Source organism: Balaenoptera ricei, chromosome 3 (genome assembly GCF_028023285.1).
Source record: "Balaenoptera ricei isolate mBalRic1 chromosome 3, mBalRic1.hap2, whole genome shotgun sequence".
Classification (NCBI taxonomy): domain Eukaryota; kingdom Metazoa; phylum Chordata; class Mammalia; order Artiodactyla; family Balaenopteridae; genus Balaenoptera; species Balaenoptera ricei.
This window is the reverse complement of record NC_082641.1, coordinates 77005513-77030211: the sequence shown is the minus strand read 5'-3', so window position 1 is coordinate 77030211 and position 24699 is coordinate 77005513. Positions and strand designations below refer to the sequence as shown.

General features: G+C 34.1%; 1 protein-coding gene across 12 annotated transcripts in view; it reads left to right on the top strand.

The window, feature by feature from the left end:
- The window catches only part of MCTP1 (multiple C2 and transmembrane domain containing 1), a 557626-nt gene that overhangs the window by 311221 nt on the left and 221706 nt on the right, over positions 1 to 24699 (top strand). For 6 of the 12 annotated variants that reach the window (XM_059916781.1, XM_059916778.1, XM_059916789.1 and 3 more), the window contains exons 5-9: positions 1255 to 1366; positions 6595 to 6642; positions 9379 to 9417; positions 18134 to 18193; positions 23553 to 23630. In XM_059916781.1, coding sequence (XP_059772764.1) covers positions 1255 to 1366; positions 6595 to 6642; positions 9379 to 9417; positions 18134 to 18193; positions 23553 to 23630 — 337 coding nt within the window. The remainder of the gene's footprint in view (positions 1 to 1254; positions 1367 to 6594; positions 6643 to 9378; positions 9418 to 18133; positions 18194 to 23552; positions 23631 to 24699) is intronic. The other 6 variants (XM_059916784.1, XM_059916790.1, XM_059916779.1 and 3 more) reach the window with 5 other exon arrangements.

Sequence of the window (24699 nt, the reverse complement as noted above, 5' to 3'; positions counted from 1 at the left end):
GCAATTATACTCCAATAAAGATGTTAAAAAATATATAGTATAAAATATATATATATATATATAGTATATATTTTGGCTTATTTAATGACAGTTCAAAATCTTTTTTTATATTTTATATATTTATTTTTTATTGAAGCGTAGTTGACATACAGTATTGGTCTCAGGTATACAACATTGTGGCTCTGACAATTATAGACATTACAAAATGATCTCAATAAGTCTAGTAACCATCTGTCACCATACAAAGTTATTACAACATTGTTGACTATATTCTCTATGCTGTACGTTATATCCCTGTGTATTTATTTTATGACTGGAAGTTTATGCCTCTTAATTCCCTTCACCTATTTAGTCCATTCCCCCACCCCCTCCCTTCTGGCAACAGTTTGTTCTGTGTATCCATGAGTCTGTTTCTGCTTTGTTTAGTTTTTTCATTTGTTTTGTTTTTTAGATTTGACATATAAGTGAAATCATATGCTATCTGTCTTGGCCTGGCTTATTTCACTTAGCATGCTCCCTTCCAGGTCCATCCATATTGTTGCAAATGGCAAGATTTCACTCTTTTTTTATGGCTGAGTAATATTCCTGTGTGTGTGTGTGTGTGTGTATACATATATAGATATATATACACATAAATGCCACATCTTTTTTATCCATTCATCTATCAATGGATACTTTGGTTGTTTCCATATCTTGGCTATTGTAAATAATGCTGCAATAAACATAGGGGTGCATGTATCTCTTCCAATTGCTGTTTTTGTTTTCTTTAGATAGATACCCAGGAGTAGAATTGCTAGATCGTATGATAGTTCTATTTTTAATTTTTTGAGGCACCTCCGTATCATTTTCCATAGTGGCTGCATCAATTTAAATTCCCACTAACAGTGTACAGGTGTTCCTTTTTCTCCACAACCTCACGAACACTTATTATTTGTTGCTTTTTTGATAATCACCATTCTGACAGGTGTGAGGTGACATATTGTGGTTTTGGATTGCATTTCCCTGATAATTAGTGATTTTGAGCATCTTTTTATGTGTCTGTTGGCCATCTGCATGTCTTTCTTGGAAACATGTTTATCCATTTTTATATCAAATTGCTTGTTTTTTTGATATTGAGTTGTGTGAGTTCTTTATATATTTTGGGTATTAAACCCTTATTGGATATATCATTTGCAACTATCTTTTCTCATTCAGTAGTTTGCCTTTTGTCGATGGTTTCCTTCATGCTCAAAATCTTAATATTTTATATCATAGGCCCACGGATGTGACCGTAACACTGAAAGATCCCCATTATCCTGACCATGATCTTGGAATGATTTTGCTCTCAGTCGTCCTTACCCCTAAAGAAGGAGAACACAGGGATGTGGTAAGTTCCCCCTCAGCCTAGTTGTAGCTTTCTTGCTCTCACTTGTTTGAATGTCGTGAGCCTTCTCTGACCCAGAGGTAATATTAAAGAGAAACAGCATAAGATCTGGCCTGTTCTTTGTTTCTGTGAGTATCCTGGGTACCAGTAGTCTAGTTGTATTGTACTTTTTGAATTCAAATTTCCTATTTTATTCTCCAGATCAGAACCTCTTATAAATAAGGGAAACATTTGCATCTTTTATCATTATTTTATTTTCCAATTTCAGACTGTTATTTGTAGCAAATGGTGGTATTTATTCAGAGATTACATTTTTCCACATTGAGGTGTCCAGACCTTACTATTTTGATTATATTGTCAGATGTACCATAACAAAGAAAATGAGGTGAAATTACAATAGAGTTTCTGCTTTCTGGTACTTGTTTGATGAATGATTAGTGAGTACTTTTCATCTTCTTGATGGGCTTCCATACCGGTGTTACCCATTTTCTAGCCCTGGCTGTCTGCACTTCCTTGCACACCGTGCTGCTATGAGAAACTGACAAGGGATACAGAGGAGCTAATTACTCCAGCACTGTTGAAGTGACGTTAAAAAATATCAGGTTTGACCTGCATCGGTATGCTTGCCAGTGCACTTTCTGCCACAATTTACCAGAATTTATTTATTAGACTCAGGGTACTTTCACATACTGGTAGCTATTCTCACTAGTTCTGATTGCAACACATTTTAGGAGTAGACGTAATTTTTTAGGCAAGTTTAAATATTCTATTTCAGCAATGTGTGTATTGCTGGTTTAAAATAATGCGTGATTAAAGTTGGTATATGTTTTCTGCTGGAAAGGTATTATTGGCATTTTTCCCTAGATTGTAAATAAAAATAGTGAATTACAACTCCAAATTTGGAAGTGTTTTAAACTCATTGAAAAATTCACCCTTTTCAAAGTATTTTTCTCTATCCTTTAAAAAAATTAAACAATGAGCACATATGTAATATTTGCAAAGAATGATTTAAGTATCTATATTTCATTCAGTGAGGAAGAAAATTTTCTTTTTGAACAAGTACTATCAAATAATACCTACTGTGAGAACTTAGCACTGTGAAAGAATGTATGTATGTGCACAGGCATGGGCCCATGTGCGCAGATGGAAGGGTGTGTGAGGACATTTTTTCACAGAGAACATTTAGAAATAAAAGCCCATCATTTTGAAAGTCACCAATTCAGAATGTATTATTTCACCCAGTGCAAGCCAAGGAGTATATGCTAGCTGGCTAATCCATACACAGGAATAAAGTATAAGTGTTCATTTATTCAAATAATCCTGGTATTCACCAGGAACCTACTATAAGCCAAATCCTGTGCTAGACCCTTTGGATACAGTAGAACTGAAATCCAGTGGAGAGCTCAGAAATCAAATAATCATGGAAGGAAATGTAAAATGACAACTGTTTTAAGTGCCATAAAAGGGAGGTGCATGCTGCTGTAGAGCAAATATAGGAGAATTTGTTCTAGTCGGGAACAGGGATTCTCCAAGTAAGTCAAATGGGAGAAGAGGTCTGAAGTGTGAATAGAAGTTGATAAAGGCAAAAACACAGGAAGAGAGGATATATTTCAAGCAGAGGAAATAGCACATGCAAAGGCCCTGTGGCTAGAGAAACCAAGCTGCACTCCAAGAATTGAAAAAGTACTGGAGCTTAGAGAAGGTGGAAGCAAACAGAGTGTGAAAGATCCTGGTGCATGATGACAGTGAAAGGGGGACACCCAGACTGCATAGGGACTGTTGGCCATGTTAAGGTTTGTGGTCTTTCCCCAAAGAGGCAATGGGAAGCCTTTGAAAAGTCTGTAAATAGGAAGTGGCATCATTTTATTTGCCTTTTGTGGTGTAGCTGCATTGTAGAAAACAGATGAAAGTGTAAGAATGAATGCTTGGAGACCAACTAGGAGCTATTTTGAAAATCCTGGTGGAAGATGATGGAGATTTGGGTTAGAATTGTCAGAGGCAGAGATGGAAAGAAATGAAGAAGTTTATCTATAGGAGGTAAAATCAACAAAACTTGGTGATAGAATATTTTGGTGGGGGGGATCCTTTGTTATTTTAATGAAGGACAACACCATAAATGAAAATACCTAAGTGCCTGAGGTCTTAGGACATGTCTCCAAACCATCCAAACTGCCAGTATTACTGGGGATTCAAATGACATGGCAGCTGTTTTAGTTATTTGGGTGATTTGATGATGGAGGGTCTGCTAATTTTTTACATTAAAAGAATATTTATTAAATACTCTAACATCAAACTGAGGGTTTGAGGGATTAAGTTAGTATCAAGAGACTTTATGACGAAGCTGCTGAGTTCTAAATTACACAGAACTATATGTCAGCACAGGCAAAGTAGTTCCTGACATGCGTTTTTCTTCAACCATTCTCGCAAAAACCCTTCAATCTCCACTGCCGTTCAAACTTATTTAGGCACACTGTCTTTCTAATTAGAAAAGATCATTTTAAAATACTATAGTGCCTGGTTACTGATCATCAGTGATTTATCAAACACGAATAGGAATGAAAACAGGTTACATGAAATAGTTACACATCAAAAATCTGGTATTATTAATCTTCTTTTCTTCCTTTTTCTTTCTCCTTATCGTACCTCTCCAGCCACATTCACCCTTAACACAAAGAGTTCTTCCCGAAATCTTCATGCCATTTTCTTGGTTCAGATTTCTTTGGCTACCCCAGCTTTTTGGAAAAAATATCTTTTACTGCTGAGTATTTTTCATTTGCTTGCCTTACTTCATGCCTCCCCCTTCACAGTCCCAAATAGCACTGGATTGATTCTGCTGCAGCAACTGAAAACCGGTGTCTTCTTCCTTCCCATGTTGGACTCTCACCTGGCTTCTCTCTTCTTCACCAGAGAAGCAAGTGGCTTATCAGGGGCCAGTGCCTCAGAAAAGGTACAGCAGTTCGCCTCTGGCTGGCGAGCTCTCTTGACCTCAGCCACAACTGAGAAGCAGTGAGAAGAGTGACCAGTGTGGCTATACTGGCTCCTCCTTGTGGATGTGATCAATAACCAGGGAGCCTGGGGTTGGTTGTTGACAAGCAGCTGGGGCAGGGACAGGGGAGGAAGCATGAAAGGTCCCCTACAGGAAATTCTGTTGGGACCCCCAGTATCCTGGCTAATCGGATTCCTAGATTTGGATTGGGGCTTCTAAGCATATGCTTTACATGATGAAAATTTCTAACAAAGACATAAAGTTGTGCTTTTTCCCCTTTGTTTATTTCGGTCTATATAGCAGTTCTAGAGCTGTTTATTAATTAAGATCTCTAAAACTGGCAAGCGACACTAGTTAGGAGATTTTGACACTCTGAATAAGAGATGCCATTTGTAGGCATCTATTGAAAAAAACCACTTATTTAGCATCTATAAGCATTGTACCAAGTTCTATAACTGCCTCTTTATTCTCCTTCTAAGTGTTCAGTGACCTGTGGTTATTTCTCTAATGAAATGGAAACTCCTGATGAAGGGCTTTAAGACTCTCCAATGAGCGACATGTGTTCCCTCACTTGTAACCTTTATCCAGCCATACAGACTCCTACACAGCTCACCTCCTCTCAAGTCCAAGCTTTCTCCAATGTGACCTTTCCTGCCTAAAATATACCTGTATTGTACCTCACCTCACTTCCATCCTATAGCCCATCACTTCTGGTTAAAAATAATAATAATTCATAAATATTTATATATAAATTATTGCTTCTGATTACCTTTCTTATGATGACTCCTCTCAAAACCTAGTCCAGCTTTCTGTACCTAGTGGTTATTCAGTAGGCTGTGGATGAATCTCTAAGAGGATTCTTAGAGAATGCTTGATGGGATGCTTCAAAGGTCCAGGGAAAGGTATTTTAAGTTTCCTTCTTACTTCCGTATTCAAATCCCTGAGGTTGTCACAAACAATATTGGAGATAATGATTTAATTTTCCTTTTGAATTCTTAAAAATATTCTATTAATGATAATCTGATTAAAATCAGTCTATATTGCTCTTCTCAAGATTTCTAATGATGACAATGAATTAGAAGCACATCGCTGTATTTTTTTCTTTTGGTAACATGTCTAGTATTGGCTAAATATATTTCCCTGGAATACATTTGAAATTTCTTGGTTAAAAACAGTCAATTATCCAATGTATCTTCAAATTAAATTTTTATATGCCTGAAATATATAACATATTGCTGCAGTGAAAATGACATGCTGAACTTCCACAAATTATCCAAGAACAAATCTTATTTAGAGAAATTCAGACTCATAATGCAGCAAACCAGAAATCAGTTACTAAATGCTTCACAAGTCCATTTAATATTCAAAATGATGTATAGAGAAGGAATAGAGGATGATTTTGCATTGACCTTCACACAGCAAAATTATGAGTTCTGTTCTCGTTGATTATTAGCTCAGAAATAACCTATTTTAAGCTTTTGGAACTTAAGACTTTAGTTCAGAAAAGCACATGTTTATTCTTATGCCTGTGTTTATAAGACTTTGCTAAATATTTTTTATGGATTAACATGGAGAATGGATGATATGAATTTCAAGAGCCATTGACAAATAAATCCTAACCATCAAGTAGGAAATAGAACATTAATGTTAAGAAATGCTATCAAAAGTGGGAAGAAATGAGTAACTGGAAATACAGAGGGCTTAGCATCACAAAGTGCTAAGAGTTCTAAATCAGTTATCTTGTGAGTGTTTGAAACACTGTTAATACTGACAATGTGTTCCATGAATCATGTGGTTGGGATGATTTCTTCTTGTGTGGATTGCCAGTTCTGGAACTCAGTAAAAATGAACAAGTTGAAAACCCTATCAGCCTACTGTATCTACTAAAGCCCCTCAAACATGGAACATCTAATTATAGCTAATTAAGAAGTAAATATGAGTCATAGCAAAAGTATTTCATAGTTGCTTATATTAAAATATTCTCCATTGAGTCATGATTGAGTCTTTTTTAAAAGATTCCAGATGTGAACAGATATATATATTTTTTAATTTTCAGTGTTGTATGTATGAGAAACCAAAATCTTCTTGGGGGGCATGTTGATGACTTGCATGACACAACTGTCATTTCTGTTTTGAATGCATGTCCTGTTTGATCCTGCAAAAGTGTGTAGTGCATACATGTGTGTCCTATATATGGTATTTTGGTCTGATAGTGTGTTTGAGTTCTTTCTGGCTCTTTTTCTAGCAGAGTTCAATCCACAGCTTTCTTCATTGGAGGATTTATGAAATAAAAGTGAGTTAATTTGTGTTACACACTCTCTTAGATAACCTAGACCTAACAAATTGCTTGGCTAAAGCTAAAAAGTAAAAAATTTTAAGAAACATATGAATTAACCTTAGTTGATCTTTAGTGAATTCAAAAAATATATTTTTCTCTATGGTTTATTTTTGAAAAATTTCTGAATTATTCCATAAGCTAACATTTGAAAAAATATCCACCTATAAACAGTTAATATATATGTTTTATAGTATGTATGTACCATAATATCTAGCCATTCTGTGATTTTTTTTTTATATCTATAGTAGTCATGTAATTGCCTAAAAAAAAAAAAATCACTGCAACAAAAGGGAAAAGCAAAAAATGGATTGAGATTGTGGAATCTTTTAAAAACATAATCAGTTCTGCAGCTCTCTCATAGGCCATATTTCTATGCTACTTATTCCATTTATTGGGCTTCAAAGAAAGTTGAGTTGCTAATAAAGAATTTGAAGGTACTATAATATTAGATAATGACACTTTCAAAAACAAATTCATATGTTTCTCAGCTGAAGTTAAGATCAAAGAGCAAAAAATAAATCTTATTTTTCTATAATTTGCTTCATCTCCTATGTTTAACATTCCCCAATCTTTCTTCTATAATATGTCCCACAGTTAGTAAAGGTAACAATGTTAATAGTATGTCTGTAAAATTCACTTTTTAGAAAACGTTTCTACTGATTCCAGTTTTACTGAATCTACTTTAACGCTAGAAACCCAGTTTCCTAGAAACTGAACCAGGAAAATAATGAATTGGTCCTTGTAACTGCCAAATCTTTCATACTTATACTTAGGGAAATTACTGACCTTTTGTTTGTATCAGTGTCCCAATCTGAAAAATAATACCATGCAGCTTGTCTGTAAAACTGATTTTGAGAGACAGGAAAATACCAACCCTATAGTTTGCTTCACATGTAGAAGGTTAATCGCGTGCAGTGGTTCTGAGTCGGGGGATGTGGCTTTGACCAGCAGTAGTGAATCTGTGTAATATTGAATAGTGTTGCCCTGAGATTCAACTCTTCCTCATGTTCTTAGCCCCTTTTTCATAGTAGCATTTCTTACCAAATGGAACTTTGTAAGATTCTTTGATACTAGTTGATGATGATAAATGGCCATGAGTTAAGAGATTTTCCTTTTTGATTTACTTGTGTTAATTGTTCTCACCTGATTTGACTCAGAACATTGTCCCTAGGAATTATCATTCTTTGTACACTGAAACTCTGCTTTCTGAGAAAGTTGAACATTTATTGTCTGACTCCTCACGGGGCAGTTTTTATGAACATGGAATACCACAAAAGTATTTCGTGTCCAATTGCCTTTTAGTGACGAGAAAGTGGTGGTGGTGGTGGTGATGACGACGACTAACTCATTTAACATCAACAACGAACATCTACTAAACGTCCATCTCCATAGCCCGATGGTGGGTTTTGCTTCAGAATAAATTGGACGTTAGTACTTAGAAAAAATATAAAATAATACTTTGCAGTTCCTGACTCCATTTGAAAAAAATTGGGAACTATTGTAACCTTAGGAAGTGTATTTCTCTTCCATATTTTGGTCAATATCTAACACAGAGTGTATATAGAGAAAATGTAACCTATAAAACCACTATCTGTAGAAAAGAGGAATGTATCCTTACCTTGACAATTTTATGATATTTCTCATTTCCCCTTCTAGAACATCTACATAATTCCTTTGTCTTGGTTTAGGCCAAAGGTTGCCTACTAAATGACTTACTCTTATATTAAAATCTTTCCTTTTTTGTATTTTTGTAATTTATGAGTGGTTTCTGAAATGGTCTTGCTTGATAGTGAATTTTGCTGAAGGAGATAGAGTTCTTAAAGGCACGAGTGTACTTCCTTGATATATAAATATGGCAAGCATTTCTATAAGCTGTATTCTTTGCTCCAAATATTCCCTCATCTGCCTTAAAAGTAATGGTAAAGCTAAGAGAGGGTAAAGAGGTTATCAGGAAGTTAATACCTCAGTGTTCATTGAGAATTTTTTTAAAACTGGAGAGGAAATTAAAAGTCATTGGATTTTTATGAGTTACTTTATACAAGAGACCAGTGATCTTGGGCACTCATCACAAATCTCCATCAACCTTATTAAAACTTGAAGTCATAAATATCTCTTACTATGACACGAAAAGACTAGTTTAAAGGATATATCATGGCTAAACATTTAGCAGGAAGATCCACTAATAGCCATCACGATATGCAGCACTTTTTCTCAGTCGAAAGCGTTTGTAAACCCTGATGTAATTAAAGATTAACTGGAAGCAGAGACAATTCTAAGATGCTGCCAGTGCAACAGACTTTGAATGAGTTTGAAGAGAAAAATTATTATACACCTGGTAAAGTCATGGTACGTCATCAGCCTCCACCACCAAAAGGAACAATTGCTAATTGGGAGACTTAGTGTGTTTTTTTTCTATCAATAAGATATTTCAAATTTTCCATTCTATTTAAAATACACTGTCCCATCTCTTTGTACAAAAGAATAAAGGAAATGAACTCTCACCAGAAAGACTGCTTGAATGTTAAAGGTGCTTCTTCTAGCTGCGTGTACATGAAAAACAATTTTTGTCTTGTATAATTGTTGCTGGAAACTGTTTGCTGTTTAAATGTCAAGCTTCCTCCAGAAAACAATTGGCTGCCCTGTCCTGTACTTGAGTGATAAGATAATGAAAATGCTTTATTTCATTTACAGACAATGCTAATGAGGAAGAGTTGGAAAAGATCAAGTAAGGTAATGCTTAGCATGTGATCTTTCAGCTTTTCTTGTTGAGAAGAACTATCAGCTGCTTTCCCAATCTCTCTCATACCTCTTTAAACTATACCTCAGGATTTCATCACTCTTCAATTGTTTTTTTTTCCCCATAAACTTTAAGCAAACCATGTGATGCTTTTTAAGTAAATAGAAATCACTCTGATCAATCACATCCAAATCATCCTCTTGCTAATCTCTGGTCACTTCTCAGCATCATTCGCAACATCTGGTTTCTGTTCTCTGTACCACAGGGTCTAGAAAATGCCTTTGCTCCAGATCAGGTATAAAATAATGGCACTAGGGTAGGGACAACTCCAGAGAGAAGGAAGATCCATGTAATTTACTGTTTTTGTTCACTGAAAACTGAGTCTAAGATTTACTAAACTCAAAAATCCCTTTATTGCTACATCTTTGGAGTGTATCATGAGAACAATTTTCCATCATTGCCTCTTCTCACTTCAAGAAATAAATAGCTCTTGGGAGTGAGAGGAGTTTATGGATCCTATAACTTACCAAGCTCTGGCTCTTCTTATAACTTGTAAAATATATAAGATATAAACTAAGCTTCTAATTTGTTCAGTGGTGGTACCACTCTTGGACACAAATAAATATCAAGATGAAACTGACTTTTGTATGACTACTCCTTGGAATAAATCAAAGGGATTTTATTTGTAAAAATCTTTTTTGCTCAAATTTCTATTTTTAAAAGTTGGTATCCCTTTTGAATAGTGATTCATTTTCTTAGACCCTGGAACATGACAATCTTTTTTCTTCCATTCTGATTGAATCATGCTTAAAAATTTATTGAAATGTATTACTTAAATTTTTCTTTGATTTTGTCACTTTCATTATTGTGAATTAAGAAAATACTTATATCAAAATGATTTTTTATTTATGGTAATGTCTTAATTGCTTTAACAAGTATTTCTTACTGTAAAAACTTTCTTCCCAGTTATTATAGAATTAATGACCAAAAGATAATTTGGATCATAAAAAGGTCAGGTCCACATTAAAAATCACCTTTATCATTTTAATAAAATGAAAAATATTTATTAAGGAAAACTGCTGAATATTTCTGACTTAGTGTTCACTATGTTTTCTACAGGCCAAAATAAAATTTCAACAATCTTAAAGAAATGTTTACACTGTTCATATTTGTAATACACTTTTTTCTTTGTAATTGTACTTCAGAATTAGTGTTATATTAAAAGTATATATGTTTAAAAATTCAGGTAATTTGGCTTTCTTCATTCTGTGTCTATCTTATACTATATCTATGTAAAAACATTGTAATCCATTAATATGTAGCAATATCTCTCTTCCAGTTGTAGTTAAGATGTAATGCTAGAACAGGATATTATATAGTTTTTAGTATTAATTAGTGGGAATAATCTATTTTATTGTAAGATAAAAGAACAAACAAAGATTCTTCTTTAAATAGTTCATTTAATTTATATTTAAATTTAATCTTAAGGATCAGTTAAGTCAACACAAATCCATGTCTTTTCCTTTGATCTACAAAAAAAATAAAAATAAATAATAAACATCTACTCTTTACTATTTTTATATCTAAACTTCTTAGAGTTTTTAATTACTAATAATCCAATTGTACATTCAAACTGGTGAATTTCCTAGCTGGCCGTTGATGACACAGAATTCCCTGTGTCTAACTGCACTCATTGGGAGATTATTTTTAGTGTACATGGTAATATGGCTTTTGGGTTTTTAGCCTAAGGGATTTTCAGTTTTATAAAATTTAATGGGGATATTGAATGCTGTGTAGAAGAAAATCATTTGTTTTTTTTTTCCATTGAGAACATACTGAATACCTAATAATTCATTCAGTTTGTCACTGTCCCCTAAAGCATGTGCCATATTCATCCATATTAGTGTTACAAGAGCAGAGTGTTAAATTCAAAATCCAGGGAAAGTTTGAAATTTCAATTACCACCTAGTCCGCCATCCTTCACACACAATGAGACGGCTTCCCCAATTCTTCCTCCAGGGATTGAAGGAGGCAGGACAATGTTCAAGTAAATTGTGCCTCCTGAGAAACTAAGGGATAAATGACTGTACCGTGTAGTTGCGTGTGTCACTATGTTACTGTGTTGTGGAAATGCATCCCTTTTCTAATGATTTCAGCCTTCCCCTTAAAGATTCTTGTGTGAGTAAAGATTTTTCCTCTTTTATTTTTGGAAAGAGGATATAATTTATTTGCATGACACTTAAATACAAGTATTTTACATTTGATAGAACTATGCTCAAAGTCAAAGGTGAAGTTTTCATATAAATAGGTCATTTTCTTTTTTGGAATCTTGGTTTCTGGGAATGAGGTCTGCTTTTTTATAGCAGGGCTTCTGTATGCTGCCTGTCTGTGAGCACCCATGGTGAAGGTGAGATCTGAGAATTATACACTTTGTGGCAAAGACTTCAATAGAGTCAGGTAGTGTTGTTAGATATTCTCTCCAGTATGGAGTTTTTCTTTGCTTTCTTGTTTTTTTCAGAAGTGATATAACCATGGAGCGGGGAAGTGCTAAATTGACATTGTTAGCTTTTAATATGCACATCTCCCCTGTATACAAGTTCATCAGCTCATGGAATTTCCCAATACTTAAATATCTGCTTTTCATTTTCATTGTCTTGCCCATAGCAGATTTTTTCTGCTATGGAAATCTAATCTGTGGCAATCACATAATGTGGGGTTGTATTTACTAATGAAAACAAGAGAGGTGAAGAGACGACTTGAGGAGTAATTGCTGTTCAGGACAGACTTAGATATTATTTGGAGTAAATGTGTCACCACCTAATAATGAGTAGGAAAAAAATACACTTAACTTACCCCTGAAAAGGAAGAATGTATAAAGTACATGATATATTTAAATGATATGTTGGCCAGTAAATAATTATGAATTCCGTAGCGTTTCCTCTTCTGGGGATAGTAGCATCCTTTAAAACATTCATTCTGGTTTTCCACAAGCACACTTTCCATTGTGCACATTTCTAATTCTGCCCACACTCAGCTGTTGTAGAAAAATGTTATTTTAAGAAGAAAGGGATTGATGTCTCCATAAACTTGAGCAACTGGATAATTATCCTGGTCAAAGTATTATACTTAGGTGACAAAATGCATTTTGGCAGAGAAATGGTGATGCTTTGAGTTATTGTAATATTTTATTCTTTAGAAGAAGCTTATCATTGATAATTTATTATAAGGCTAAATTATTCAACAAGAAAGTTTCATGAGCTTAGAAGAGAAGGTGTATATGAATTTTGTGAATAAATTCTGTGGGGGGGTCAAACAAAAAATGGAAAATAAATAATGAAATAACTGCCTCTATCAGATGGCAAGCAGAAAGGATTTTATACTACACTGTGTGTGTTTTAACATAGAAGAATGTGTTTATCAGTGGGTATGATAATAAATTTATGTGCTTTCAATAAATCACTTTAATTCTATGAGAAGTAACCATTGTAATAATATAAAGACATACACATTGCAATTTCTGTTCTCAACAATAACAGTTGAAAACTGTTTTAAAGAGAGTTCATCCTTTGAATAATATAATATGACTATGTGATGACGTCTCATTAGCATATCTTCTGTTACTTGATGGCTTATTTTTTTAGTAATGTATCTTTTTTATAAAGATTTTATTTTAATCACTTAGCATAATTTTAATGAACTATAAAACACTTTATTCACTGGTTGAATGAGGCAATTTATAATAAGACTTTTGGCAAGGATATTGTTAATTTAAACTAGAGCACACTCTCAACACTGTAAGTCTGCAGGGCGTAGTTAAACCTGACACCTTGGATGACACATTAAAAATGCATCAGTGAAAACCTCTAAGTGCTTTAATTTAAGGAACGGTAGAGAAACAGATTAACACATTTTTAAGTGTCTCACACAGTCAGACATAGTGGGGAAAAAAGTCATTATTTAACAATTATCATGTCCTTCCTACAAAGACCTCATATCCTGATAATACATAGATGATGATCTTTAAAAAATTGCAAAAAATGAAAACTTTATTGGTCATTGACTTTCTCAACTGTGAATGACCAAAATGGCTTTTCTTTGATGTCTCATTTCAAATGATTATGCCTATGTATTTGAAAAAATTAGTTGCTTACATGTTTTTGAAGGAAATATAAAATTCTTTTTAAAATTCTTACTATTAATTTTGTCCTCCCAAATTTCTGTTATTTGGAAATGCTATAAAGTCAACCTCATAATTAAGGCTTCTAAGAGTCCACAATGCTGCAGTAAACAAAGGGCTAATAGCATGAGCATTTGCATTATAAAGGACTGTATTTTTACCTCAATTAATTACACTCCTAAAATTTGTAGTAAGTTTATTTAAAATAGAGATAGCTTAATGTCAGTAAATATTTGATTATCCCCTCAAAATACATGGAGCCATAATTAAATTTTATATTGAGATGATTTTTTCTTGCTGTTTTGACAGGGTTTTCCCATAGGTATAAGATATCATACATTTTTATGTATTGTAATTCATAACTACAGGGATTTCTGTAACAATGGCATTACATTTATTTGACCACTCATGTTGAATTTTTAAAATGTTGTGGGTCCTTTGGGGAGAGAATCTGGATGAGTTGGCACAAAGTGAACGGACAAAATGTAATCTCAAGCAGAAGATGGATTCCATAATGCCTGCGTGCTAGCTCTAAGATGTTTAATTGTGGGGTCATAGACTGGCCTTCACATTGCTAACGTGTGCTACCAAGTCAGCTGATGGTTTCCCAAGACCCTTTCTGGGCTGATCAAAGGGAAGGGAACTAATATAACTTGACTCCAGGATGATGGAGCTAAGGGTTTGTTCACAGATTACATGGCCTTTTAATTCAAAGGTATATATGTATATACATACAATGTATATCAGATATATTTAACACATATATGTATATATGTTAGATATACATATATATACACATATGTATGTGTATATATATGTTAAATTGAGTGTGACCGGGAGGAGATTTATTGGTTTTAAAGCCCCCTAAATGTTTACAATGAAATTAAATCATAATTTTGTAAGGACTGGTTGACAAGCCCTGGTTGACAGCAATATATACATACATATGCATGTATTTATATATACATATCTACAAACATACACACACATATGAAACACTTAAGGTAAAATTTCCAAAAAAAAAATAAAAGACAAAGCAAGGCCAGGCTTCAGCTACAGGGTGGGTCCTCTGGGGAGCTGACCTTGCCTCTCTCCCTTCAACAATATTTAAAAGGACAGTGGGAGTTGCAGGGGGATTATATTTATGTTTAATGAGTATAAATGATATGAACATCTATTTGAGGAACCAGAAAATTGTGTTTCGGTGTGCAGTTCTACTTACTTCACGTCCCTGTTTTCAATGACACATCGATAGGCTTAGTCAACTTGACGGAGGCATCCGAGAGCCACAGCTTTGATAGCTAGATTGCAGTCTGACCAGGAAAGTCTATGAAAATTATTTACTTAAGAATTTATTCATTTTTTACCTCTTAAATGCCCAAAGAGGTATTGATAAAAGGAAATTACGCACCTATAAAAACAGGCTGTGTAATAATACTACTACCTGGCTTGACTTTGACATTGGAATCTCAGGCTTCACAATTTCCAATCTATTGTGAATGTCTTGAGTGTCATAGAACTGCTGAATTAAAATAACACACAATGGGTTTAAAGGCCTGTACATATTAAGGCTAACAAAAGATACCACCTTCAGTAAAAGTTCAGTGGCTATCCTTGTTTGTCTGATGGCAAAGACATTGAAGATTCTGCGATTTATTTTACATAGAAGGGTGAAAAATAGCATCATATTCATTTGTTATGGGAAAAAATGAACTGTCCTTTAGTTTTATTTCTCTGAGAAAAAGAATACATGTTCTAGATTTTTTAATTTAAAATCTCATTAACTCTTAGATTCACAGTAGGATTTTTGATCTTTGAGGAGAAATTTTCTTAGTATGTGTTGGTTTTTTGAGGTAAAAAATAGATTTAAAAACAATATTACCAATGGATCTTGCTACTTAATAAATTCAAAACCTCAGCAGAAATAGTTGAACAATTCATCATTCAGAATAACTGCAATTATTTTCCTTCATCAACTTGATACCTCTGGCTTTTGTTCTGTTTCCATTTGTTGTTACTTTATAATTTTAGCACTTTTAAAATGGCACTTTCCCTCACTTACCAACCTCTTGTCTTGATGGAGACTGAAATGTAACTAAATATCTATAATTATAGTTTAGGACAAGTCTTCCCTGGGATTCTTGAAGAGTTTATTCTGCTTTTCTTGCCCTCCATATTAAAATCACCACTTTTGTTTAGAACTCATTATCGTAATTCCAGGTGTTTCATTATTATTGTTTTCTGTTATTGTTATTATTAGAAACTCTAGTGCAAAGAAGGCCTTGGCTAGTTTGCTGTGAATTTTATATTTATCAGAGCTATAAATGCCATAAGGGTCCACAGGAAAATTAACTTCTTTCATTTGAAATAAAGACCTAAATTTACATGACAATGTGGGTTGTAAAATGAAATATAAATTTTAGTTAATAATGACAGAAGTAGTTAAACATGGCATGAAAAGCACAGCCTGGGGACTTCAGTGGATCCAAATGTGACTGGTATTTTTGTTTCTCAAATTTTAACAGAGAAATGTAAGTTCTAAATCTTGATCATTAAAATCTCCCCTCCCCGCCACCAATTCATCAGTCTCATTTTGCTCTTTGCATACTAATCACATAATTAGATCATTGCCCTCGGTGTTCATCTGAGGAAGAATGGAAAGTATGGAGTTGGTGCAATTTCAGTATTAGATCACCTTAGACCACCTAAACTTTAAATGAAGTAACAATATTTTTAAATGCTAAATGGTTGTCTTAGTTGTTGTAACTGTCAAGTCTAGAGCCAAGACTTTCACATTGATTTAATACATTTTGCAATCGAGAAACATTGAGAAAAAACTCAATGTTAGCTAAATAACTTGTGTTATTGACTCTGGGGAAATTATTTGTGTAAGGAGCTTCGAGAAATAATTTCTTTCATATGATACTTTAAAATTTATCCACATTTTGCTAAGCATGCTGCTTAATTAAAAGAGAACTGGGAATCAAGGTAAGAAGAGAATTGGCAGTAGAATAGGAAAAGCTGCATCTTTTCCAAAAACTAGAATAAGGTTTCTTTGAGTTAAACAGTAGCATAACATCAAAAAAACTGCAATCATTCCATCTAAGATTTGTGCCCTCACGTCCAAATGTAAGTGTATTTTTTTAGAATTTTCTTTTCAGAAACTGATACAACAGTGTGCTAAGTGTGGCAGATGAGAACCATACCTGTAAGGGTAAATGAATTATAACTCTGTAGTGATGGTAAAACCATGTCTTAAACTCAAGACTTTTTCCTGATGACCCTGACATTAGTATGCTACCTGACCGAACTGTATACAAGTAACTTAGGAAAATGTAATTAGTTTCATTAAGAAATAGATTTCATGTAAAAAGCACAGGTAGATTGCATAGATGATCTCTGATATAATTCTAGCTAAACTTAAATTACTCAAATTGCTGCACACGCTAAAGTACTTTGGTTCGTTATTATTTTCTGATATGATTTTTGGAAGGATCACTTTGAAAGAAATATATATCCTTAAGCAAATGAAATTCCATGTGACTAACAGTCAATCAAATATTTATTGAGCACCTACTATGCATAATTAGGTATCATGAGAGGTGCTGGACCATCTTAGATGGTTGTGTTAGCAACCATCTTAGTTGCTAACACAAAATCATGGAATAATCAAATAAATTACAAAACGGCTTCCTCTACATCACAGTGTCAAAGGCTGATGCTTTCTCATAACTGTCATCAGTTTCCCATAATTTTACCATAACTAACACCCAGAGACAGGATGCAAAACATGAAAGTTTAAAGGATGCATGTAATTTAAATGTTCTCTTTAAAAGTGAGTAACTGTGCTTTTGATTTCCTAAAGGCAAACTGGTTTCACTTTATAAAAGTCTGAGGATTAAGTAATAAAATGTCCAATATGAATCCATTGCTTTGTTTCCAACTAAATAGCCACCTTTTCTTAGTATTCGTTTATTTTTAAAATTATTTTGGGGGAGCTTCAGTTAACTAAGTAATTTATATCATATATATTAAATGTTATATCATAAAACTAGGAAGTTTTTAGTAAGGAATTAAGCCAAATTTGACTAGGTACATGTTTATAAATAAGATTTCTGCTATCTTTGAAAATGCTCTGAAGGTCTGTGGTATTAAATTTTTTTGTTAAAAGGAATGGATATTATCTGGTTTATTTCAGAATTTTAAAATATGTTTAAACAGTTCTACTTTTTAAAACAAAATGTTAGACTCAGATATATTAATCAACAACTAATAAAGAGGTAAGTATATTCTTTTAAAATTACAGAAATAATCCTCTCTAAACTTTACTACCATTGTATCAGATATGAATAAGACAAACTTTAATTGAAATAAAAAAACTTTATTCAAAAGAAAAAAACTTACAGTTTATAAACATCCAAAGTGTCTTTAGCATATATAATTTTAGGGTTTTTACTTGTCTTAATTTTGCTGAGCCAATCAAGTATTCTCAGAACACCTCAAAATTTAGCTAAATATTTGTTTATTTTTAGGAACTCTCAGAAAACGAAGTGGTTGGATCTTATTTCTCTGTGAAGTCTTTCTTTTGGAGGGTAATGTCTAAATCCTTTATATTAATGTTCTTGACTTTTGGTTCTGAATAGTTATTTTGAGAGTTAAATGTGAATTAAGAAATTCCCTTTTTAAAATAGGTTCTCAGAGAGATGTATTCATTTGTCTTCTTTATTAACTCTGAATTTAGGTGACTCATTCTTCATTTGTAAAAACTAAGAACTTCATATATTTAACATATTGCTTTGAAGTCAGTTCCTTGTGGGCCCAAATTTATCCCAGATTCTTAACAATTAGAGGCCCACAGATCTTTCAGGAATATGATGGCACTGTCTAGAGGGTCCATAAAGGTTCTTTTTCCCTTCTTGTAAAATCTGTTCCATCTATCTGGGAAAAATTTACTTCTATTACGGTGATCTTGTACTATATACATACTAGATAGTGTTTTTTCTTTGAAAAAAAAATCCTATGAATTAGAAAACAGCGACTCTGCTTTTGCTTTGAATAAAAAAAAAAAAGAAAGAAAATTCCACAGAGAACTTGTTTTCAATGCCATTGCAATTTAATGTTATTTACGCTTTCATGACTTAAACAAAATGAGCTCTGTCATCCTTTTCCTCTGCTTTAATTCTGCATTGTGCGAGGTGTGACTTATTACTAATGCACTCACTGCTTTGCCTTCAAAAGTTTCCCTCTTTCTTTGAATGTTCACACTTGGCACATGATTACCTAGCAATAGATACTGCAATGAAAATGCTACACTCATAGAACTTTGCCATTTTTTTTTCTTGGCTCTTAAGCTGCTCATGACTGAAAACTACATTTCTCCTTTTAGAATTTTAAGATTGTTGCAGCATCTCATAAGCAGACGGGCAGGTACTAGATTAAGTCATGCATCGACTTGACCAGTGAGCAAGTAAACCCACATCTCTTTATCTTCTGCCTCCTCCACACACATTTTTTTTTTTTTTTTGCAGTCTTGTGTTTGTGTGAGCTCATTTTAATTATTATAGCCTCTTCATTTCCTTTCAGTCTACTGATGGCTGCCATCACTGATGTTGTTCTGTATTGTTGATAAAATAGTATTTCCTCTTATATGTTCATGCATTATCCATGAACACACAGAGTGACTGCTTTAGAATTGTTCCATTACTTTAAATGGAAAATGGCTTTTGGGAAAATTTTTTCTCTGTTTTCTTAAGACCCACAATTACGGTGAATTCATATGCCAACAAAGTAGAATTCAGGGGTGTTCTGTGTTGTGTTTGTTCTGCATGCAACAAATATGCAGCATGATCATTTTGAAGACTTGCCACCAGGACCAACTCCATAAACACTACTGTTCAAGGATTTTCCTTTCAAATGATTTTTTCAGCCTCTTCTTTTCACTTTCTACTTCCAAATTAGTCTTCCACTTATCAGTACTTCCCATTTGGTTGTATCCATCCTTAAATATTCTTTACTAACCTTTCTCAATCTCTTAAACTGTCTTATTTTAGAATATCAAATACGCACATTTAAAAGATAGCTTTTTTTGTATCTGAAATACAGTGATCTATTGTCTTTCTTCTGAGCATATATTGAGTGACAAACAAATGGAGTCATAAAAGCAGAACCTTTCGGGGTCATTTATTTTAACAATGAGGAAACTAAGGCCCAGAGAAGTGATGCCATTGCCCTGGAGTAGCTAAATGGTATGATCAGGACCAATATTTCTCTTTCTGAATGTCATAGAAATAAATGTTTTGGTGAAGACTTAAGGCACTCGAGTTCCTTTTGGGGTTGATGAATAGAGATGCGATATATAAGTAGAGCTGCCCCTTAGTTAGTCTTCATTGACAGCCTTTCAAATTCTTATTGCGTTATGTGACCCTCTCCTCTGCAGCTCCTTAAGCCATCAATGAGTGGATATGTTTCAGGGCTGTGATGGTGCTGTATTTTAGGTTCCATTTTACAAAATCAGAAAATCAGTGACCAAGTCTGCTTTAGATCAGTGTGATCTTTCATATTCACATTCAAAGGTCACTCTGATAACCAGCCTCATTGACCTTTGCCCCAGCAATGTTTGTATTCTGATGAACTTTTAGAGGAGATGTATATGAAAAGAGGTTTCCCATAACATTTTCAGATATGCAGAAAACCTAACAGCTCAGATAAAATCTTACATGAAGAGAGTATGTGCACTTCGTGAATTAAACAGAACGTGATTTGAAAGAAAAATTTAACAGCTTATTTATAAGGATTAATACATGTGTCCAGGAGACAGTAGCTGAGTTACACTGAGTGAAACTAAACCTGGTGAGAACTTGCTCAGCGAATGTCAGTGCTACTTGCTGTATCTTAATTTTCTTGAGAGCAGAATAAAGGAAAGAAAAGTGATAAAGGGATATTCTAATCTTTCCAAAAGCATGCCATTTATAATTTATCAAAACATGGTATCTTAGGACACAAAACATTAAGCAGTCATTATGGCAATTATCATGTTTCTCATGAGAGTAATAAAAATATGTGAAGCCAATTGGATTACTCTAAGTCAGAATTTCATTAAAGACTTTTAACTTCCCATTAAAGGATGGTAATTCAGTGCAGTTCTTTCAAATATTTAGTACATTTAAGTTTCTTCTCAGTTATCTCCATTGACTAGACATTTAGATTCTGATGACTGAGAGCTAATTGAACAATCCATCTTATGAGAGCATTGTAGTGAATTAAAGAGAGATTTTAATATTGTTTAAATGGAGAAGGCTGGGCTATGCCAAGATACCTCATACAAAAAAAATGGAGAATGGATCGTAATATGAAATGGGTGAAAAGGAGTGCATAGAATACAGAACAATCCAGAGTTATGTGAGAGCACTACCTTATGGTAGGATCAAACAGAAGTGTGGTTAAAGGAAGACCCTGCAGACCAAGGAGAAGAGATATTGCCTTTGTAAAACAAGAATGTGATCCTGTGCGGAAGTGCTTACATTCTGAACAACTCAACTGTATATGACATACACCCAAGAAAAGTTCAGGTATTATTTCTATCAATAGGTATGAAAGTAAGACCCTCAGGAAAAAAAATTAACTTTTAATTTAAAGTCTCGAAAAATGGCTCTGTAAGTGAAACACAGGACTCATTGTTTCTTTACCATACCATTGGTAGAAACCTATAGATTACTTCAGCAAACCAACAAGGTTACAAGTTATATGGTGCTTTTCTATTAGTATATATTTTGAGCAAATATAGTAAAAGCTTAAGAGCTTTTGTTTGGCCACAGTTAAGTTTAGAGACGGTAGTTAGAACATCTGAAGTAAACATAAATACCTTCCTGACAATGTAAATTGTATCAAGAAGCAGTAGAAATAGGAAAGAAAGTTTACAGATAAAAACCTGGAGAATTTCTCTAAGGATTATAGCGCCAGTGAATCATCTTCTAAGAAAAAAAGGGATCGAAGCTTTATTATTAGATGAGACACTTCAAACTAGGCTGGACAAAGCACTGGGAGGGTTTTCTGTAAAGGCAATCCTGCTTTGAGCGGATGGATGGGCTGTAGAACAAATCTACTTGTTGGACTTATCATCCAGGTGCAATTCACTGGAATAAACTCAGCAGGAAAAGGGAAAGATAGAACATGCCTGTGCCTGGGATTGAGCTAATAATTGCTCCACGCTCCAAGCTTTGCAGCACAAAACAGTCATTCCAGGCTGTCATTATCTCTTCTTTGTAGTGTCTGTGGATCATTTGATTAAATAAAAGCATGTGCACCTCTGTGCTGAAGATAGAGGAAAGGGCTGCCTCCACACACAGCCATTGTAAAGACACAAGCAATGTCTTTCACTCCAGTTTCATAGTGTCTAGGTCTCATTTGGAAGGATTAGGTTGTACACAGGTTAAAAAAAAAAAAAATCCAAGATAACAAAAGCCAAGGATTATTTGCACACAACAGGGAGAAGATTGGTATGACTGAGTGTTCCTTTAGCCACACGTTAAGTCTAAACAGACTTTTTTGGTTTTGTTCTCTGTTTTAATCAGGATCTAGAATAATAGGAATTTATCATTAGTGATCCAGTTTTTAAGAAATGCAATTAGTAAACTTTATTAACGAGAACTGGAACGCAGAAGTGTTCTTAATTTGTATGAAAGATTCTACAACTTCACCTTTTTAATGAGACTACAGTTTGTTATGAAGTACAGTTAACTCTCATATGTTTTGCTTAACAATGTATGCTAGAGTTACTACCACTCGAAAACTTTTTCTTCCTTTAAGCCCTTGATTAGCCTTTCTTAATAATCTATACCCAGGGATATATTTCATCTAAACCTAAATCAAAGTATTTCAACAAATCCTGTACAAATTAAATGCATTTTTGGGATTGAACTTCTTAGGCTCTGTCCACAAATTGAGATGTAGTGGGGAAAATCATCAGTTAGTTATCAGCAATTCCAGATTAAAATCTCAGACTTGCCAATCTCTAGCCATTTGGTGTTAAGTAGGGTATTTATCTTCTCTGTGCCTCAGTTTCTGTACCTTAAAAATACTTGTCATGAAAAACACTAGATTATGAAAACTCCAGCACATAATAGCTGCTCAATACATGTTTACTTCTTTGTGTGATCTAACCCATTTTTCAGACTGGCCTAATTCAGTCCTCCTTGTTGATATTAGTAAAGCTGATGACTCTCATAATTCTGTTGTTTGGAAACTTTGTCTAGCTGCTCTAGAAGTGTTTTAATACAGACTTTTAGCTCCACCATGATAATTTCCTTGCATTGTTTCCTGTTCATCTGTATCTTTTTTATCCATCTCTTGCTGCTCTTAGTCTTAGTAGTGAAGGGAACTTAGGGTTGTTTTTTTAGTAGCAAAGGCAACAAAGATAAGTATTGTGTGGGGCAAAATTTCTCTGTTACTTTAGAAATATCTCTTTAAAAGTTACAAAAGATTCACATGTGGGATGCAGTTAACATGATTATAGTTATTGCCTGTCCATGCAACATTTATTCTTCTGGAGCCTTATCACTTTTTTGACATTGGAAACAGTCTCCAAAAATTTTGGAGCAACAGACATGGGAAAATGATTCTTTCCATGATTTCTCTTGCTCTGTTTCTTTTCTCTGCTACACCTACTAATAAAAACCTGAAACCACTCAAACAGGATCCATCACCATATAATCTCTGTACTTTATTTTCTTGACCACTGCAGCATTATGTTACTAAAGAAGAGGGTGGAAACTATCATGGCATTGGCATTTGTCTTCATTGTGCTAGGAGACATTTTCTGACAGTGACTTGAGAAGCAAATACATATTTTTTTCAAATATTTTTTAAAGAGTGATGCTAAACTCTGATTGACATGAGGTGTTGATAGTTGCCCAAAGATTTCCCATACAGCTCTGATCATGCATTTCCATCCAGAGATGCGGCAGGACTGCTTTTCCTGTCCTGGGCTTCTGCAGAGCAGAGCTTCAGAATGCTCATTACCAAAATGCACAAGTAAGTTCAACCAGTTTGCTTATGTTTTCTGAGCTTGCATGAGCTGTGAACTCTCATGGCTGACTTACTCTTCTGAAAACCATTCCCTATCCTAACGTCTTTTATGTATATGAAAAGGGATTGAAATCTTGAATTCGTTTTCAAGGAATAATGTACATAAACTAATATTCTGTTTAAAATGCCAGCTCACTAATTCTAAAATCTTACTAAAGATACATGTCTTTGACTAATTACCTGAGACTTTGAAATTTATATTATTACCTGGTATCTTGATATTCTTTATTAAATCTGAACTTGGATGAATATTCCTTATGAGAGTGGATCTCAAACTTCAGTGTGCATGAGAACCACATGGGGCACATGTTGGAGAAACACGTGCATCTCTGCCCACAAGAACTGAATCATATCCTGGAGGATCAGGCCTGGCGATTTCAACAAATTGCCCATTAAAACTGGGGAATTCCTGCTTTAAAAGTTCAAAGAGTACTTCTTCCTTTTGTGGAGTTGGCTCTTTGCTTCGAAGCTGGGTTGCTTTTCCTTTTTATTCTTCCCTTCTTTTTTCTTTCCCTCCTGTTTCAACAAGGACATAGTTGAAAACATTACCTTAGATGACTAAGTACCAACTGTAATATGTTAATTTTATTGAGGGATTTCTTGGATGTATTTAACACTCCTTGCCCTTTAGGTGCTCAATAAGTAATTTTTGGTTGACCGATTATCAATTATTCAGTTAATTGTTTAGATACATCCTATTAGAAAAATCATTAACAAAGGAAATAATAAATTAAACAAACCACATAATTTTTCAATGGCCTCCTATTTCTCTCTTTAAATGTTCCAAATATCCAGACCAATGTGCTTTCCTCATCAGTAAATTAGGAAGCAGAACTAAAGAAGGACTTTAATTAGCATATATAGTATCCATGCCAGAGAGTGGATGATGTCTACAATTATAGTAATTAATACTAGTTATTAGAACATAGGAGAAGACCAGTGTGCATGCACCTTAGAACTTTTAAAGCAGGGGCGGGGGCTGGTGGTCTCATACTTGAGTGCGCATCAGAGCCCT